This window comes from Microtus pennsylvanicus, chromosome 18 (assembly GCF_037038515.1).
Source record: "Microtus pennsylvanicus isolate mMicPen1 chromosome 18, mMicPen1.hap1, whole genome shotgun sequence".
In the NCBI taxonomy this organism is placed as follows: domain Eukaryota; kingdom Metazoa; phylum Chordata; class Mammalia; order Rodentia; family Cricetidae; genus Microtus; species Microtus pennsylvanicus.
In genome coordinates, this window is record NC_134596.1 from 32,262,314 (window position 1) to 32,283,391 (window position 21,078).

At 38.4% G+C, this 21,078-nt stretch overlaps 1 protein-coding gene across 1 annotated transcript; it reads right to left on the reverse strand.

The window, feature by feature from the left end:
• Positions 1-3,967: 3,967 nt before the first annotated feature.
• LOC142837319 (vomeronasal type-2 receptor 116-like) lies at positions 3,968-21,078 on the reverse strand. Its single transcript, XM_075952353.1, has 6 exons — positions 20,885-21,078; positions 18,998-19,277; positions 17,827-18,627; positions 16,891-17,118; positions 7,284-7,407; positions 3,968-4,887 (listed from the first exon to the last, which is right to left on the reverse strand). Exons 1-6 carry the CDS (start codon positions 21,076-21,078, stop codon positions 3,968-3,970), a joined length of 2,547 nt encoding a protein of 848 aa, XP_075808468.1.

A 21,078-nucleotide genomic window follows, 5' to 3' on the forward strand; every position in this document is an offset into this window, starting at 1 on the left:
ATACAGGCAGATCCACTCCACCCTGAACAACAGTCAGGTTGTCAGTGCATATTTCTGTTCTCTCTTGTGTAATAGGAGGTTTAACCTTGGGAGTGGCTGCCTTCATGATACTTGGTCTATGGTGGGTTCACTGTCTAAACCACAGAATGTTTTTGTCATGGATTAGTTGCCTGATGGCTTGAAGTATTGAAACCAGTAACTGTTCAGTTGTCCTTTATCATATTAGAGTAGTCTTTTGTTTTCTACCCCTTGTTGCATTTGTGTACAAAACGTTACGAAAAATTAAATGCATTTGAATTTCAGTATTTACTGGAACTCCCTCCCAATACTCTTCTATGTTTTCTGTTTTATTGTTTTTTCTTGCATTTTCATATTCTTCACTAACTCTTCTATTTCCCATGCTCCTGCCCTGGTAAATGGTATTTTTGTTGAAGCTGGTCCCTGACAATTTCTTGCATTTTAATGTTTATATTTGAAAAGAATGCTTGCTGGGGATTAATTCTATAATTTATGGATTAAATGATTGAAAATGAAAATTAAATTTCTGACCTGGAAATGCTGAAGCATTTATAGGCAGCCCGTATATGGCAGTTCTGTTGAACTTGTCCATATTGGGTTTAATGGTCTAAGCTGATAAGGATGACTGCTTTCTCTCACCTCCCAATGCACCTTTATTGTTCCTTGCTCTGACTCCCCCTGACTTTGACCAACCCTATATTCTGTATACTACTGGAAAGTGGGGTTGGCTCAAGGGTTTTGGGGAAAAAGAGAGGACCACATTTGTCTTTGTTGCCAACCTTTCCAGAATCTGATATAACAATTCATGGATGGCCACCTTAATTAAGGTACTTAGTTAAGTAATTAAGGTACGTAAGCCTTAATTAAGGCTACAAGTAGTAGTGTCCTGACTGTCACAGAAGGCTTCTAAGCTCTCTTTTGGTCCTGTCTCTAAGCACCTAAAGAATTTCCTCTCACAGAAGACTCTATCCACTCTGTCTCCTTCTAACCTTGAGCTTTTTCATTTTATCTTTCTAGAAAATGCCATATGTCATTTGGTTCTATTAATATCCTTTCTAAGGCTACTACCTGCATTGATTCCTGCCCACATTCACTTGAAACTATTACTTACAGATATCTGCAACTTTGTTTCCTCTCTGTCATGTCCTGACTATACTTGCTTTACAGATGGAAACTTATCACTCAGGTCCACTGTCTCCTACAAAGCAGACAATGCCATAGTCTTCTCTGGCCAGGTTGTATGATTCCTTTTGTCATCAGGAAATACTTCTCATACCCTCACTAGAGCTTCACCTTAGCAGGAGACAAAAGACTGTATTTATACTTTCAACAAGCATCATGATTTGACTTTACAACAGTGAAGTTTTCTCTCCACTAGAGTACCATCAACTACCAATGGCCCTCAACTTCTAAAGCTTCTTGAAGGCTTTTATCTCCCCAAGCATGCCATAATTATTTATTGCTGTGATCACAAGAGCCCTACTAATAATATAATTCTGTAGAAGACTTTTACTGACAAGATTGCTAAATAAGAAGGCCAATATTCTTACTCTTATTTCTCCACTTTCTTCCTAGGCCCTCCAAACATAATCTCTACCTGCTTTGAGTCTCAGTACAGGCTGTGCATACTATGGGAGCTATCATGTGTCCTCAGTGCTCTTTTCTTCTTTGGACTGATACTGCCTCAATTGGACTGATTGACTCATTGAGATCCAACCCTCAATCAAAGTCCTTCCTGATGGCTATTCACAAGTCTTTTCACATCAGAGTTGATCTTCTGTCCTGATTTCTATAGCTCCAATTCTTCCATCCGACCTTTCGTCGTTCCTCAAGGCTATCACCCTGAAATCTTTCACCTGTATTTAATTCTCCATACATGAGTCTTGCAACCCCACTTCTTTTACCCACACCAAATTCCTGGTAGTCGTTCATGGAAAAACTCATAGACAGAGTTCACACACATTCCTCCTAATAGCTACATGAACGTCTTACTATAGTATACACTTTCTCAGGTTCGATAAATGTTTTCTAAACAAGAGCTGAGACTGCAGATGTCTGTTCTCACCTCCCAAGGATATTTTATCCAGATTTGGACATTATAGATTTATGCCACCAGATGAATGGCCCTGCATTAATTTTTGTAGTTACTCAGTGTCAAGAACCTTAGGGGTATGTTACATATCAACCGTAGTCATTGGGAAAGATAGAAAGGGATAATGGACCTATTAAGGGTCTTTTTACCAAACCTATCTTCTGAACTTTATCTTCTTAGACTCAACTTCTACCCCTTACCCTTGCTGACATTCGGATAACACCATGAGCCCCTGATTCCTCAGCAGTTTTGAATTAATGGGCAGCAGTCTCTTTCTTCTAGAAAGTTCACCTCCTCTGGTATCTTTGCCATTCTGTGAGTTTTTATCCAAGCCACATTGTCAGGTGATTGATATATTTTGACTATTGCCTTCAACAGTGGGTAGGCGCACATCTGGTCATCCTTACCACACCAGCATTGGTTAAACTTCAAGTAATTAAAAGCACTATCCACCTATCACAACTCCAACAGGCTCCCGCCCTCTTATCTGTTAAGTACAGCTGCTAGTATGGAAACTCTGCAACTAGAATTTCCCATCTTCCAACCATTCTTGGAATTGTCTCCATTTTCGTCTTCCTACTGTGTCTCTCAGGTATCCTGACTTCCCAGACCACAGGACACTGACAAGCCTCGGAGTTCCTGATATATACACACAAAAGACAGATTTCTTGGTTCTGCCTTCTGTCTCACTCTGGCTACTGCTATGAGATCTCTGTAACATATGCTTCCCAAGCATTCTTTTTCTATAACTATAGAAAGGAACTATCTAGTTTCAATCTTGTGACAACTCTCTTAAGAAAAAAAAAATGGTCTGCACTGATGATGCCTGAGTTCCATTATGCTGAACCAGGATGAGGCATACAATCTCAGCAACTCTATCTTGGACCCACATTATTTCTTTTGTTTTGTAAAGTTCTGCACTAGATACAGGTCTTCCTTAGTATGCCTAGTACAGAAATACATTCCCCAACAAGTCCTCCCAAAAGTGGTATTTCCAAAGGGATCACCATATCTGTAATTTTACTAATAGTTTATTTCTGTTACAAGGTTCTTTAAGGAAACCACTGACTTTCTTTAAAGGCCCCAAATCATATATATTAAAATTTTGGAAATATTTATAACCTCTTGGAAAATTATTTTGAGTATTAGATGCAATACCTATGGCACACTTCAAGTCAAACCCTTCTATTGTCCACAAAAATGTTACTGTAAGCTTGCATACTGGTTGACAGCTAGAGAGCCGTAAATGACAATGTGGTCCCAGTCTACAGTATAGTTGTTAGCCATAACCATGTTTACAAAAATGAATACAAGCTGGATGGTTGTGCCACACATCTTTAGTCCCAGAGAGGCAGGTATATCTCTGTGAGTTTAAACCTAGCCTGGTCTACAAGAGCTAGTTCCATGACAGGCTCCAAAGCTACAGAAAAACCCTGTCTTGAAAAACAAAAGCAAAACAAAAATAAACAAAAGGAAAGTGAATAAAAACACCCAGTTTTATAAATTATTCAGTATTATTTTGCCTCTCCTCTATCTCTAATCTAAGCTACTAGAAGATCTTCCTATTTGCATCACTTAATAGACCATCTAGGTTATATGAACTTAAGAATTCCAATACTGTCCCAACATTTTAGCAGAGAACTTAATGAGAAACACACACACCCTCAACTATGACAATAAGAAAAGGCTGGTCATAAGGTTTGGTCCATAGAACTGATGTCATGTGTTAAAATTTATTACACAGCTTATTTCTACATTTTACATAAAGAATTATCATCTGCTGGCAATATTTAAGGAATAGATAGCAACTTTGTCATCTTGTGGCTGTTTCTGCAGTTTTAAATAAGCTAGATGTATTTAATGAACATATTTTGCTTTATCATTTGTGACTCTGAACTTGTGAAAAGAATTTATCTGTGGTCTTAACAAAATAATGTAGCATTTTGGAGCAAAAATGCAAAGAAATAGTCCTGCACTTGAGGCCAAGATACAGAAGACCTCCACAGCCACCAGAGCCTTGCCTTTGGTGCTGTGGTAGACAGTGAGGAAGGTGACCCAAACACTACAGAACACCAGCATGCTGAACGTCAGGAACCTTGCTTCATTGAATGTGTCCGGTAGATTCCTAGCCAGGAAAGCTACAACGAAACTCGCTAGGGCGAGAGACCCCAGGTATCCCAGGACAAAGTAGAAGAAAATTACTGATCCTTTGTTGCAAACAATAATGATGTGGCCGTGTTCCATATGTACATCAGTATTAACAAACGGAGGAGAAGTTCCTAACCAGATTCCACAGAGAATCATTTGGATCATGGTGCATATGGGGATGATGAAATTAGGTGCCCCTGATATGAGCAGTGACCTCATCCTTCTTTCTGGAGCAGTGACCTTGAATGCCAACACTACAGTAATCGTCTTTGCCAAGACAGTAGAGGTGGCCACAGTGAACACAATTGCAAATGTGGTCTGCTGCATTATACAGGTGGGTGTGTCTGGATGGCCAATGTAGAGCAAGGGACAGAGAAAGCAAAAGATGAGGGCGATGAGTAGGACATAGCTGAGAGCTCTGTTATTTGCCTTGACAATGGGCGTGTCCTGGTGCTTCAAGAAGACATACAGTACAGAAGCTGTAAGGGCTGAGAAGCATAGAGCCACGCAGGTCAGAGACATTCCCAAGGGATCTTCATAGGCCAGAAAGCTCACAACTTTTTGGAGGCAGTGAGTTTGATCTTTGTTGGCATACTGATCATGTGGACACTTCACACATTCATCCATATCTAGTAGAGGAAGGGCGTTATTATCAATTTTCATTTTTCCCTATGATGGGCTAGTTATGCTAAACTAATGCATTGGAAAATCATAGCTCAACTATTATTACCTCTTTCTGTATAAGAAAATTTAAATGTGGCTTATTCATAGGATTTAATCTGAATTTAAAATGATTATCATTTTTATGAAAGGCTTAGTTCGTATTTATCTTACAGACTCAAGAGTCTTTGATATTTTTCCCAAATAATGAAGTGCTGTTATATCATTTTCATGTTTCTGCAACAATTTAATTTGGTAAGGTCAATCATGGAATCATACTGTTGCTATTTATAATTTTGTATATTATGAAGAACAAGAACTGAGAATGAGCAGTTTCTATGCATGTTATGGTAGATCTCTGAATCTCAAGTTTGGTCCTGACCAAGGACAAGAACAATAGACTTGACAAAGTAATGGGAGAAAGAGCATCAGACAAAAGCCCTATGCAGAGAACTACAGGCACCTATGGAATACTGAAAATGGGAGAGATTGTCTTCCACAGAGAAGAGCACACCACCAGATGATATTTGGATAACAAAAAGTTCAGCCATGAAAGCAAGTAAAAAAAGCACTGATAATGTCAAGCAAGGCAGAGATAGCATGAACAAGTTACCACCTAAATTCTCTTCATGGCAAAAGATCACCTTTGCTTTATGTTTCAACACATGAATTTTGGTAAAGCATATTATTTGCCAGTTTTGCTAATTTCTGTGAGATTCAACTACACAATATATCCAGCAGTGTAGATGTCATCGAGAAGCATTATGCTCAAGATAATTTTCCATATCTCAAGAAAATAATTTTGAAAGATAATAATGGGTAGGGGCTGAGACCTTCCTTCCAGCTGTGTCTGTGTAATTTACAGCCTAATATATTCAGTTTTCTCCAATTACATTAGTCAGGGAATCAAACTGGAAGTGATGGTGTCTTACCATTACTGAGTCAGTAAATTGATGGGTGTACATTCTCTTCCTGTTTCTATATTCTCTGATTGTGAAAAACAGTGTTTCCTAATCTAGTGAATAAAAGTATCAAAATACTTCAACTCTATCTATCCATTTGAAAATTATATTATAAAATATTATATTTTGAAGCCTTTAGAAATACATATAGGAACAAGGGGGAGTTTAATAGAATTTGGTTTAGCATCCATGTCTTCAATCAACACAAAATTCACTAACATTATATTTTAATTCAACTTCATATATATGCTAAAGAATCATTGGAATCAATATATTTTATTAATTTAATATTTATGCTTTATTCTATGCATGGTTTATATTCTTGAATATTTCACTGGTTTCTGTAACCAAGTATGTTTAATATTTTGTGTAATTTAAATTACGTACTTTATCTTCACAATCCTTGTGTCCAAATCATATGAAACTATTTGCATTCTGGTATAACTCTTAAATGAATATTGTACATGAATACATGTTATGGTCATTTCAATAAAAAAATTTAATACACAGGTCAAAATTTTGGCATCCAAATGCTCTGTGTACTAGGATATAATGAAAATGAATCTTACCAATAACTGTATTGATCTACCAGAGCACATGATAAAAACACATGTTTCTAAACCATGATACAACAGTACCAAGCATTCCTTTCTTGTCAGAGACATTGATTAGCATTGGAAAATATGGATGCTTTGTTAGTTTGAATACGACTGGCCCCATAATCTCATAGAAAGTGGCACTTGTGAGAAGTATGGGTTTTTGGAGTAGTTGTGGACTTGTTGGTGGAGCTGTATCACTGAGGAATGAGCTTTGAGCTCTCCTTTGACCTAGCTCAGTGTGATACCCAACTCACTTCCTGTTACCTTCAGATCAAAATGAAGAAGTCTCAGCTTCTTGAATATTATGTCCTACCCAGCACCATGTCTGCCTGCATGCTTTCATATCCTAACATGATGATAATGAACTAAACATCTGAACTATAAGCCATCCCAATTATGCTTTTTCTTTTATAAGATTTTCCGTGGCTGTGGTCTTTTCACAGCGATAGAAACCCTAAGTAAGGCAGATGCGTAGCAACTATATCCTTAATAAAAGTGGAAAGTAGATATAATCTAATGCAATATGCTGAATTCTAAGATGAAGATGACATGCTATAGTAATGCTTATTACTCAAAAGAAATGATTAAGGAAAAATACTTCCCTGCTTCTAGAATGATGAGAGAAAAATAAAGTTCATGAGCAGTATAATTTAATATAGGCAGTATAGTTTTCCAAATTGTAGTTTTATTATTTTTCTAACTTTGAAATGAGTGTTCCTTATCCCTGAGGGTCTCTTTGAGAATTGTATAAATAATGCAGAATGTAAACAATCTGTTGATTATTTTGGTAAAGTGTATTCTTACTTGTCATGTTTGAAATTTCATTTTCAGGACACGGGTTGCAATCAAAACAGCAGATAGCCCTCCCCTCTTGAGGGAATTTTCTTAGTCCTGGACGGCAAGGCATACTGCATATCGAGGGCGGAGTCTATGGTAAATCACATACATTTCACAAATTGAGTTTAACGCATATGAGAAAAGCAGCAGTGATTGACGGCGTGGAGTAACTGAAAAAAAAAACCCTTTTACAGACATGTATACTATTATGAAACATAATTTTCATGTCTTTTCTGTGTCTCTTTTCTTCCCAGAAGCAGTTCCACAGGATTCTCCTAACCCTGCACTAGAACACCTGTTGCAGCCTTACTCCCCCTTCCCACACCTGCTTTGGATCTCAGAGACCATTGCTTTCTAACCTCCATTTTTCTAATTCATTCCTGTATCCCAGTCCTGAACTATACAGGTGTGCCTTGCTGAAAAGATTGCATTAAAAAGTCCACCAGGGAACCCGTACACATAATAAATATTTTCACCTACATACAATATTATGTAAGTGGCTACATACAATATTAACTTAAAAATATTTCTCATGTATACAAATGTTGAGCAGAAAGTACTCGGGAACAACACTTTTCACAACATCTTCATAATAGTATAATATATCTTGAGTAAACTCTAAGCAAATAAAGGAAATTCTTCTCTTATAAAAACTTCAGGGGGGCGGGCTAACCAAGCAGCACGGAGTTTCATCTGGGTACCGAGTGAAACACCATTGTGGTGAGTGAGTGCAGCGGCACCCGGGAACAGCCCGCCTACACTTCCTGGCCATCCTAAAGGGGCTATACTGCCCAATACCCCCTCTCTCTTACTATTCCATCCAGCTTACATCCAGATCCCCCCACCCCTTGTCTCCCTCCCTCCCTCCCTCCCTTCTTTGGTGGCAGAGCGCCTCCCAGCTCAGCCTGCTTGGGCTCTGGGACCGAACCCGAAGCGTAGGGAAAAGGGGAGGGCTGTAGCTCCTTTGTCCCCATAGCCTGCCTGCAGCAAGCTGGGTGGGCCCTTTGTTTGCTAGCTAACCAAGCAGCAAGGAGATCCGATCTGGACACCAGGAGAAACATCACCGGGGAGTGACATCACTGGGAAGGTACATCAGTGGGCAAGAAGACCTGATCCTGTAAAAGAAGATCCAGAGGAGCGTATTGGGAGGAAGAGATGGGGAGACGCCAATGCAAGAATTCACCCAACAATCTGAAAAACAACACGAAACCACCAGAAGCCAGTGACCTCACAACAGGAGGACATGATCACCTTAATCAAGAAGAAGTAGAAAAAACTGACTTCATGAAAGTGACTGACACCCTTAAACAGAATATAAAAAACGCCCTTATAGAAATGGATGAGAAGTATAACAGAAAGTTCGAGGAATTGAGTAAATCAGTGAATGATACCCTAGGAAACCAAGGAAAAATAATCAAGCAGATAATGGAAACAGTTCATGACTTGAAAACTGAAATGGAGGCAAAGAAGAAAACACAAACAGAGGGCCAGCTGGACATGGAAAATCTAGGTAAACGAATAGAGACTACAGAAACAAGCATAACCAGCAGAATACAAGAGATAGAAGAAAGAATCTCGCATAGAGAAAATAAACGCACTGATCAAAGAAAATAGCAAGTCCAACAAACTCTCATCACAAAACATTCAGGAAATATGGGACACAATAAAAAGACCAAACCTAAGAATCATTGGAGTAGAAGAAGGAGAAGAAATGCAGCCAACGGTCCAGAAAATATACTTAATAAAATTATAGAAGAAAACTTTCCCAACCTGAAAAAGGATGTACCTATGAAGGTTCAAGAATCATACAGAACACCAAATAGGCTGGATCAAAAAAAAAATCCCCTCGCCATATAATAATCAAAACACAAAATATACAGAATAAAGAAAGAATATTAAGAGCCGCAAAGGAAAAAGGCCAAGTTACTTATAAAGGTAAACTTATCAGACTTACACCTGACTTCTCTATGGAAACCATGAAAGCCAGAAGGTCCTGGATAGATGTACTTCATGGATGCAAGCACAGACTACTATATCCAGCCAAGCTTTCGTTCACTATAAATGGAGAAAACAAAATTTTCCAGGATAAAAACAAATTTAAACAATACGTAACCACAAACCAGCCTTACAGAAAATAATAGAAGGAAAATCACTAACCAAGGAGTCCAACAATGACCACAATAACTCAGACATCTAGAGACCCTTCACCAGCGCAACTCAAAAAAGGGAAACACACAAACCCTACTACTAAAAAAGTGACCAGAGTTAACAACCACTGGTCATTAATATCACTTAATGTCAATGGGCTCAACTCACCTATAAAAAGGCACAGGCTAAGAGATTGGATACGAAAACAGGATCCAACATTCTGCTGTCTACAAGAAACACACCTCAACCACAAAGACAGGCACCTACTCAGAGTAAAGGGCTGGGAAAAGGCTTATCAAGCAAATGGACCTAAGAAACAAGCAGGTGTGGCCATACTAATTTCTAATAAAGTTGACTTCAAACTTAAATCAATCAGAAGAGATGGAGAGGGACATTTTATACTCATAACAGGAACAATTCATCAGGAAGAAGTCTCAATCCTGAATATCTATGCCCCTAATATAAAAGCACCCACGTACGTAAAAGAAATATTGCTAAAATTCAAGGCAGCCATCAAACCGCACACACTAATAGTAGGAGACTTCAACACTCCTCTCTCACCAATGGACAGGTCAATCAGACAGAAACCTAACAGAGAAATTAGAGAATTAATGGAGGTAATGAAGCAAATGGACTTAACAGACATCTATAGATTATTCCACCCAAAGAGGAAAGAATATACCTTTTTCTCTGCAGCTCATGGAACCTTCTCGAAAATTGACCACATACTCAGTAACAAAGTTAACTTGCACAGTTACAAAAAAAATCACTAACCACCTGTGTCTTATCAGATCACCATGGATTAAAGTTAGAATTCAACAACAATGCTACCCCCAGAAAGCCTACAAACTCATGGAAACTGAACAGTCAACTACTGAACCATACCTGGATTAAGGAAGAAATAAAGAAGGAAATTAAAGTCTTCCTTGAATTCAATGAAAATAAAGAAACAACATACTCGAACTTATGGGACGCTATGAAAGCAGTCCTAAGAGGAAAGTTCATAGCACTAAGTGCCCACTTAAAGAAAACAGAGAAAGCACATATTGGAGACTTAACAGCCCACCTGAAAGCTCTAGAAAAAAAAGAAGCAGACTCACCTAGGAGGAGTAGAAGACTGGAAATAATCAAACTGAGGGCTGAAATCAACAAAATAGAAACACAGAAAACAATCCAACGAATCAATGAATCAAAAAGCTGGTTCCTGGAGAAAATCAACAAGATTGACAAACCCCTATCCAAACTAGTCAAACGGCAGAGAGAAAATTTGCAAATTAATAAGATCAGAAATGAAAAGGGGGACATAACCACAAACACAGAGGAAATTCAGAGAGTCATTAGATCTTACTACAAAAGCCTGTATGCCACAAAACTGGAAAATGTAAAAGAATTGGACACTTTTTTAGATAAATACGATTTACCAAAATTAAACCAGGACCAGGTGAACAATCTAAACAGACCTGTCAGTCGCGAAGAATTAGAAGCTGTTATCAAAAACCTCCCTACCAAAAAAAGCCCAGGGCCAGATGGTTTCAATGCGGAATTCTACCAGAACTTCCAAGAAGACCTAATACCTATACTCCTCAATGTATTCCACAATATAGAAACAGAAGGGTCATTACCAAATTCCTTTTATGAAGCTACAGTTACTCTGATACCAAAACCACACAAAGACTCAACCAGGAAAGAGAATTACAGGCCAATCTCACTCATGAATATCGACGCAAAAATCCTCAACAAAATACTGGCAAACCGAATCCAAGAACACATTAGAAAAATTATCCATTATGATCAAGTAGGCTTCATTCCTGAGATGCAGGGCTGGTTCAACATATGAAAATCTATCAATGTAATCCAGCATATAAATAAACTGAAAGAAAAAACCATGTGATCATTTCATTAGATGCAGAAAAAGCATTCGACAATATTCAACATCCATTTATGTTAAAAGTCTTGGAGAGATTAGGGATACAAGGGTCATACCTAAATATAATAAAAGCTATATACAGCAAGCCGACAGCTAACATCAAATTAAACGGAGAGAAACTCAAAGCCATCCCGCTTAACTCAGGAACACGACAAGGCTGTCCACTCTCTCCATACCTCTTCAATATAGTGCTTGAAGTTCTAGCAATAGCAATAAGACAACATAATGGGATCAAGGGGATTCGAATTGGAAAGGAAGAAGTTAAACTTTCGTTATTTGCAGATGATATGATAGTGTACTTAAGCGACCCCCAAAACTCCACCAAAGAACTCTTACAGCTGATAAACAGCTTTAGTAATGTGGCAGGATACAAGATCAACTCCAAAAATCAGTCACCCTCTTATACACAAAGGATATGCAAGCAGAGAGGGAAATCAGAGAAGCTTCTCCATTCACGATAGCCACAAACAGCATAAAATATCTTGGGGTAAATCTAACCAAGGAAGTGAAAGACCTATTTGACAAGAACTTTAAGGCATTGAAGAAAGAAATTGAAGAGGATACCAAAAAATGGATGGACATCCCTTGTTTTTGGATTGGGAGGATCAACAATGTAAAAATGGCAATTCTACCAAAGGCAATTTATAGATTCAATGCAATCCCCATCAAGATCCCATCAAAATTCTTCACAGAACTGGAGAGGACAATAATCAACTTTATATGGAAAAACAAAAAACCCAGGATAGCCAAAACAATCCTATACAATAAAGGATCCTCTGGAGGCATTACCATCCCTGACTTCAAACTCTATTACAGAGCTACAGTAATGAAAACAGGGTGGTACTGGCATAAAAACAGAGAAGTCGACCAATGGAATCGTATAGAAGACCCGGATTTTATCCCACAAACCTATGAACACCTCATATTCGAAAAGGAGCTAAAAGTATACAATGGAAGAAAGAAAGCATCTTCAACAAATGGTGCTGGCACAACTGGATTTCAACCTGTAGAAGAATGAAAATAGACCCATATCTATCACCGTGCACAAAACTCAAGTCCAAATGGATTAAAGACCTCAATATCAGCCCGAAAACACTGAACCTGATAGAAGAGAAAGTGGGAAATACCCTACAATAGATGGGCACAGGTGATCGCTTCTTAGGTATAACCCCAGAAGCACAGACATTAAGGGCAACATTGAATAAATGGGACCTACTTAAACTGAGAAGCTTCTGTAAAGCAAAGGACACTGTCACTAAGACACAAAGGCAACCTACTGACTGGGAGAAGATCTTCACCAACCCCGCAACAGACAAAGGTCTGATCTCCAAAATATATAGAGAACTCAAGAAACTAGACTTTAAAATGCTAATTAACCCAATTAAAAAATGGGGCACTGAACTAAACAGAGAATTCTCAACGGAAGAAGTTCAAATGGCCAAAAGACACTTAAGGTCGTGCTCAACTTCCTTAGCAATCAGGGAAATGCAAATCAAAACAACTTTGAGATATCATCTTACACCTGTCAGAATGGCTAAAGTCAAAAACACCAAGGATAGCCTTTGCTGGAGAGGCTGTGGAGGACGGGGTACCCTCATCCATTGCTGGTGGGAATGCAATCTTGTGCAACCACTGTGGAAGTCAATGTTTCGGTTTCTCAGGAAATTCGGGATCAACCTACCCCTGGACCCAGCAATACCACTCTTGGGAATATACCCAAGAGATGCTCTATCATATGACAAAAGCATTTATTCAACTATGTTCATAGCAGTATTATTTGTAATAGCCAGAACCTGGAAACAACCTAGATGCCCTTCAATAGAAGAATGGATGAAGAAAGTATGGAATATATACACATTAGAGTGCTACGCTGCGGTAAAAAACAATGACTTCTCGAATTTTGCATGCAAATGGATGGAAATAGAAAACACTATCCTGAGTGAGGTATCCCAGACCCAAAAAGATGAACATGGGATGTACTCACTCATAATTGGTTTCTAGCCATAAATAGGGGTCACGGAGTCTACAATAGGTGAACCTAAAGAAGCTAAGTAAGAAGGTGAACCCAAGGAAAAACATATAGTTATCCTCTTGGCTAAGGGAAGTAGACAAAATTGCCGGGGAGAAAATTGGGATCTTGGGGGTGGGATGGGATGGGGGTAAGGGGAGATGGGGAGAGAGAAGTTAGAAGGGAAGGAGGGGGGGGACTTGGGGAAACAGAAGGATTGGGATAAAGGAAGGTTGAATAGGGGAGCATGGAACCACAATTCTTAGTTAAGGGAGCCACTTTAGGGTGGGCAAGAGACTTGACCCTAGAGGGGCTCCCAGGTGCCTAAGCTGAGGTCCCCAGTTAGTTCCTTGGGCAGCTGAGGATAGGGAACCTGAAATGACCCTATCCTAGAGCAATACTGACGAATATCTTGCATATCATCATAGAACCTTCATCTGGTGATGGATGGAGATAGAGACAGAGACCCACACTGGAGCAATGGACTGAGATCCCAAGGTCCCAATGAGGAGCAGAAGGAGGGAGAACATGAGCAAAGAAGTCGGGACCACGAGGGGTGCACCCACCCACTGAGACAGTGGAGCTGATCTACTGGGAGCTCACCAAGGCCAGCTGGACTGTTACCCAAATAGCATGGGATAAAACTGGACTCTCTGAACATGGCGAACATTGAGGGCTGATGAGACGCCAAGGACAATGGCATGGGGTTTTGATCCTACTTAATGTGCTGGCTTGGTGGGAGCCTAGCCAGTTTGGATGTTCATCTTCCTTGATATGGATGGAGGGGGGAGGACCTAGGACTTACCACTGGGCAGGGAACCCTGACTGCTCTTTGGACTGGAGAGGGAGGGGGAGAGGAGTGGGGAGAGGGGGACAAGGGTGGGAGGAGGGGGAGAAGAGTGGGAGGAGGGGGAGGGAAATGGGAGGCTCGGAGGAGGTGGAATTTTTTTTTATTCTCCTTTTATCAATAAAAACAATAAAAAAATAAAGAAGGAAGGGAAGCAGAAAAAAAACTTCAGGGGCTGGAGAGATGGCTCAGTGGTTAAGTGGTTAAGTGGTCTGTTCTTCCAAAGGTCCTGAGTTCAACTCCCGGCAACCACATGGTGGCTCACAACCATCTGTAATGAGGTCTGGTGCCCTCTTCTGGCCGGTAGACATACACACAGACAGAGTATTGTATACATACTAAATAAATAAATATTAAAAAAAACAATCTTTGGAGAAAGCAACTGAAGACAAATTCAGAAGATGGAAAGTGCTCCCATGTTCATGGATTGGTAAGGTTAACATAGTAAAAGTAGACATCCTACAAGAACAATCTAAATTTTCAATGCATTCCCAATAGAAATTCCAACACAATTCTTTACAAACCTTGAAAGGACAAGTCTCAACCTCACGTGAATAAATAATAACCTCAAGAGACCTAACCCAATCTTGAATTACAACGAAGCCGAGGTAGTATCACCATCCATGATTTCAAATTGTTCTACAGAGTTGTAATAATTAAAACCATATGTTATTGGCATAAAAACAGAATGCTGATTGGTGAAATTTAACTGAGGATCAGATATAAGTTTAGACCTATGTTTTGATAGAGAAGCCATAAAAACACAGGAAATGACACAAAATCTTAAACAAATGGTGTTGGTCTACTTTGATGTCTTCATGCACCCAAACGCAAGTAGAACCATGATTATTCCAGAACAAATTTCAAGTCTAGGTGGATCAAAGGCCTCAACATCAAGCCGGATGCAATGAACCTGAAAGACGAGAAAATGAGGAGCATCCTTGGATGCATTGGCACATGAGATGACTTCTAAATAGAACACTGAAAATGCAGGATTAAGATTAACAATTATTAAATGGGACTTTTTAAACTAAAACATTTATATAAGGAAAAAATCCATCTTCAATAAGACAGAAGAAAGTCTATAGAATTTAAAAAAGGGTTTTAAAATCAACTTGAGATGTGAAAGAGGACTAATATTGAAATTATAAAAGAAACTCAATCAGTAAAATAAGAGAAAATCGATATAAAATTGTGAAATAGATTTATACAAAGAATTCTCAATACAGAATCTCAAATGGCTGTGAAACACTTAAATAAATGTTCAATATCCTTATCTATCAGGAAAAGCCAATCAGAACTACTTTGAGATTCATCCTAGACTTTTCAGATTAGCTAAATTTAATAGCACAAGTAATATCTCATGCTCGTGAGGACGTGGAACAAGAGGAACACCCCTCCACTGCTGGTGAGAGCGCTAATTATACATCCAGCATGGAAAACAAAATGTGAGTTTCCCAGAAAGATGCGACTACGTCCATCTCTAGACCAGCCATACAACGTTGGGGTATATACACAAAGGAGAAACCTGCCTACAAAACATTTGACCTAAAATCTGTCCTGCCAACAAATATGGCAGAGTCATAGTGGCACAGAATTCATACGAGTAGACAACCAATGTTTGGTTTGACCTTTATCCACTCCATGGGAAGGAATTCATAACTCACACAGCTTGGGTAACTATGAGCCAGAGACTGGAAAGAACAGAGAACAAATACTCATTGGTATAAAAACAAATTCAGCAACATGATTCTTAATGATGTTTTGTTATATTTCCAGATCAGTCCCTCAACCAGTCATCAGCAAAGAAATTTCCTCCATCAGGAATTCCGAACTGATGCAGAAACCACAGCCATGTAGTATGTGGAGGGTCTACGTTGGAAGTCTCCCCCAGATTTCTCCCCTTTGAGTTCAAGGAATTCTGTAGAAGTGGAAACAGAAAACTTCTCACAGCCAGAGGAGATAGAGGACAACAGGATCAGACTTTCTGAATCACGAAGGAAGACACATATGAGCTCAAAAGGACTGAAGCAAGAAATACAGGGCCTGCATGGGTCTGTAACAGAGCCTCTGCATATATATTAAAATATTATGTTCGAGTTTTGGTGAGAAACCTCACTGTGAGAATAGGTGGTCTCTATTCTTGTTCTAATTCATGGGACTCTTTTCTTCCTGCTGGGTTGACATGACCAACTTCAATATAATAGCTTCTCCTTGATTTTATTGTATTTAGTTTTACTGTGTTTGTTTTTTATATCTAATAATCCTGTATTTCTTACTGAGAGACACAAAGGGAGTAGACCTGGAGAGGAGGAAGGAGATGGAGAAATTGAGAGGGTGATCTATAATCAGTATATTGTATGAGAAAAGAACCAATCTTGAATAAAAATTAGAATAAAATTTTACTATTTTATAAAATATATATGAAGGTTTGGTCATTTATATTTTGTCAAATAAGAGAAAAAGAGAAGGAGAAAGAGAGAGCGAGAGCAAGAGTGCGAGAGCGAGAGAGAGAGAGAGGTTTGAAAGGAGTCAGAAAATGAATAAATGACAAAATGCTTTATTCCACGAGGAAGCATGAGCAGACCTTGTGAATTCAGGTATTTTTGGCATATGTAAATCCTTAGAATTAGGAACAACTCACCTGTCTAAAACCTGTAGCCCATTCTATCATTTCATCAGACATATACAATTGTTGATAATTTGGAAAATGACTGGAAAACTTTCCTAATTTCATCTTAAGTCCAAAATTCGGTGGAAAATCCCTGATGTAGAAAATGTCATATTCTGTATCCAGTTTTACTTTCTGGTTCATGGTCACAAGGTCTCCAGCAGGATTTTCAAATCGTATGTTTTTCAGAAGAGAGAACATCTAAAATACATTTGTCATTTTAGTCTCAACTATGCTAACATATTAGGAAGGAAAATAAAATATTTTAATGACCCTAATTTTCCTTAGCTTCTCCTAAAATATAACTTTATTAAAAGTACTTAGTAATAAAAAAGAAGAAGTTCCATGTACATGGAAAGATTCCCTATGTTTTGAAAATACAAATTTCTTGCTGGAGTGGATGATGTCTTTAAACATGCACATCTGAATTGTATGCCTGAAATGTCGTTGCGCATTCTCAACTTCTTTCTACTAATAGTGTTATTTAATCATGATCTAGGGAATTGAAATCCTTAGTTGGTAAAAAATGGCAAAGCCATTTTATATTTATATTATCTTATTTCACTACATTGATAAGAAACTTTTTGATCACATCAAAGGGAAGTATTTTTATTATTGCCATTTAATAATTTCATGAGAAAATATTTATTTTGAAATGTAAAAAAATGTATGGTTAAAACCGCTGAAAAAAATTTCTTGACTAAGATTGGAAAATGCTGACTTGGGTGCCAGTGTTAACTGTATGATATTTTGTGACACTAACATGATCTGCCTTATATGCAGTGCCAGGGTAAAGACACATATGAACTCAGGAAAAAGATTCCTTATTTGCATAGATTTGGACCTTGTGGTTCCTTTTAAGAACACTATCTCTGTGACATTCATGCCTTTCTGTTTAAGACACATTACCTTCCAGGAGTCAAGTTCCAGCTTCTTACCAGCATTCGTTGGCCATGTGTCAACTTGCAGAAGCATCTCATGGAGTGTGTGGGCCACAGCATACACAGCATTGTATAAGTTATAGGCTGAATCACTCATGGACATTCCAAACGGTGTCCTAAATAACCATTTCAATAGGGTTCTTGTTGGACAGTTCTTCAGTTTGTTGCAATTAGATGATGGTAAAGCACATTTAAAATAAGTCCACCATAGTTTTACAAGAGAAATTTCATCACTATAGTTTAAAGGACGCACTTTTTGCAGGAATTGTTTAAAACCAGACATCTCAGAATGCTGATGAGAGAAAATGAGAATCCCATCAGGGGAGTTAAGAATGAAATCTCCTTCTATGAACATATCAAATTGTGACACACTGACCCAGATTCTCTGAATCCTTAAAGGTCTCCACATCCAAAAGTTTAATGGCATATAAGTATCTCTGTCTCCATAAACAATCACTACTTTTGCTGATGATGTCATGACCTTCTTATAATTCTTCACAAACATTTTAAAGAATAACTCTTGACTCAGTGGGATAATAGCCACAAATGCTAAGCAGACATTTTTTCTTTTCATCACTCCTCTCCATTCAGAAAGAAACTGAGTTCCAAGATCTTCATCTGAAATGACCATTCCCACCCAGTTCCATCTGAAGTGAATCACTAGGGACACCATGGCCAGTGCTAGAGATGTGTCCTTGGGCGATATCTGGTAGAGATGAGGATATTGTTCATGGACACTCAGGTGAGGATGAAAATACCCATAGTAAAGCTGAAAGACATAGACCATAAGCAACAGTATGAAGAAGATGGACGCATAGCACTCAGTCTAAGATCTATGTGTGCTAAGCTAATGCTGGGAGAGCTAGAAATTGTGAATTTTTCATTTAATTATTAAAACCTTATCTATTTTTTGTGATTATCTAAACTATTATATATTAAAACTTTTGATAAATATTTCACATTTATGTTCCCTCCCATGTCCATTTCTTATAAAGTGTTTCCCATAGTGTTTGAGTATTTATGCTTTATGAATGAGAAAAGACATAAACCCAATATCTGTCTTTCCATCACCATTTGTACCCAGAATATCATCTTTGAAGGGAAAAATACTTCATTAAAATTAATCCACCCAGGCTTACCTCTGGAGTTCTAGAAAGGTAGAGGTGGAACCCAAAAGTGGCAGATGTTCTCCACCGTGGTCCTGTAAATGTAATTAAATATGTTCTCTCTTTTGTGCAGTAGTAGTTAGGAATATATTCACTTCTTTTTGAAGAAAAAATGGTCTTTCTGTGATCAGCAAACACATTACACTTAATGTTAACTAGCAGAGAAATGTTGGGTAAAATAAGAGGATTCCTGTTGATTTCCTCCAATGCAAAATAAAGAGAGAAAATCAAGTTGATGTTGTCAGGTGTCAACCTGAAATCAGAGCACAGTAATCACGAGAGATTAGGTTTCAAACATGATAATCTTAATAACTCTCAGTGTGGCTTCAGCACTGAAGTATGTTTTCTTGATCCATTGCTAGGAAGATATTCATAAATCTTTGTTATGATGTGAGACATGGGGAGGAATATAACGATACTACTTTTTTATATTTGTTTCTTTGGGTTGGTGGGTTCTTTTTTTCTATCAATGGTATTTTGAAGCTTCCTACAGATTCATCCTGGTTTTTTTCTGAACACCATGGCTGTCCTTATATAGTCCATGGAACAGAATAGATGAACTGATCAACATTCAATCTGCTCACACATATGTACTAATTCTAATCCATAAATCGGTATCATTTGCTATCAAGGTCGTTATACTCTTACACAGAGGCAGTCCTGGTCTTTTTTGGAAATGCGAAATAGAATAAATATTTTGAGGTGAGTGTGGTCAGATTTGTGATGGGAATGGGAAGGATAAAGTCAGGGTAAAGGGATGGTAGGAGAGTGTTCAGGGATTGACAGTTGGAACTGATAGTCTTTTGGTTGTTTTAGAAACAGTATAGTGGAAACTTCTTGATATCTGCGAGGGTGACCCTATTGAGGAATCCCTAGAAGGGAGAATAAGGATTGTGCAATGGCCCTGTTTGTAGCCAGAAAAGGTTACCAGTTGTTGAATTGTGTTGCATTTGCATGAAATTTTGCTTGATGGGTTCCTATGGAGATCAACAAACAACCCAGGATGTTGCTAAGACAGAAGTTTTCTCTCTGAAAACAGACTGTCTCCCTATTGCCTAAAACAACAGACCCAAAGCTCACTGAACTTGGAGAGCTTAACTGGGCCCTTCAATGATTCTTCTATATTCTAGTCTCTTTGGTGAACGACGGTACCATGGAGGCTACTGCAAGATAATACCAGACCCTAACCCAATGATAAATTGTTCCACATCTCATCATTCCTGCCTGGAATATGCACTCAGACAATGGCAGCACAGAATTTGTGTGAGTAGACAACCAATGTATAGTTTAAAAGGACTTCCAGGTCATGAGAGGGAGTCCATGTCCTACACTGTCTTAATTTCCAGGACTTGGCGACTGGATAACCCAGAGACCAAGGTGGAACCAAACACTACTAGAAAAGTATTTCCTCGTGATATTATGCTGTATTTATAGATGGGTGTCTTGTCCAGTCGACTTCAGAGAGGTTTCTTCAATCACCAGATAGGAGCAGGCGCATATCTCTACAACCAGATACTATGCTATACTTGGTTCTATGCTTCTGAAGGATAACACATGAGTCTATGAGGTGGAAAGGGTCATCTTAAGGTAATCTTCCTAGGAGCATGGTTTAAGTATGAGCTATTCATTCCTTTCTGCCTGGAAATGTTGATTAAAGAATGACAAACACCAGCTTTCCCATAAACCATTGGAGTTAGTGAACTAACCAGCAGTAAAACATTAAATAAATTGGGTTGTGCTATAGAGGAAGAAAGGCAACACAGACTGATGACATACAGAATTATGGTCTATTTCTCAGTATCAATAGAATACAACATCTCCCATACTTAACTACAATTAATGGATCAAAGATGTACTTACTTCTCGTTTAGATTCTCAGTGAAATCATTATTCTTCAAATACCCATCCTCTGTATAAATAAAAAAGAAACAATGCTCCTCTATATCTAGCTCTTTGATGTTCTTTTTTATTCTCATGAAGCACTTGGGGTCAGTTAAACTGCAGGAAACGAGGGAAAGATTCAGGACCAAAAGGACAAAGATCAAAGAGAGCAT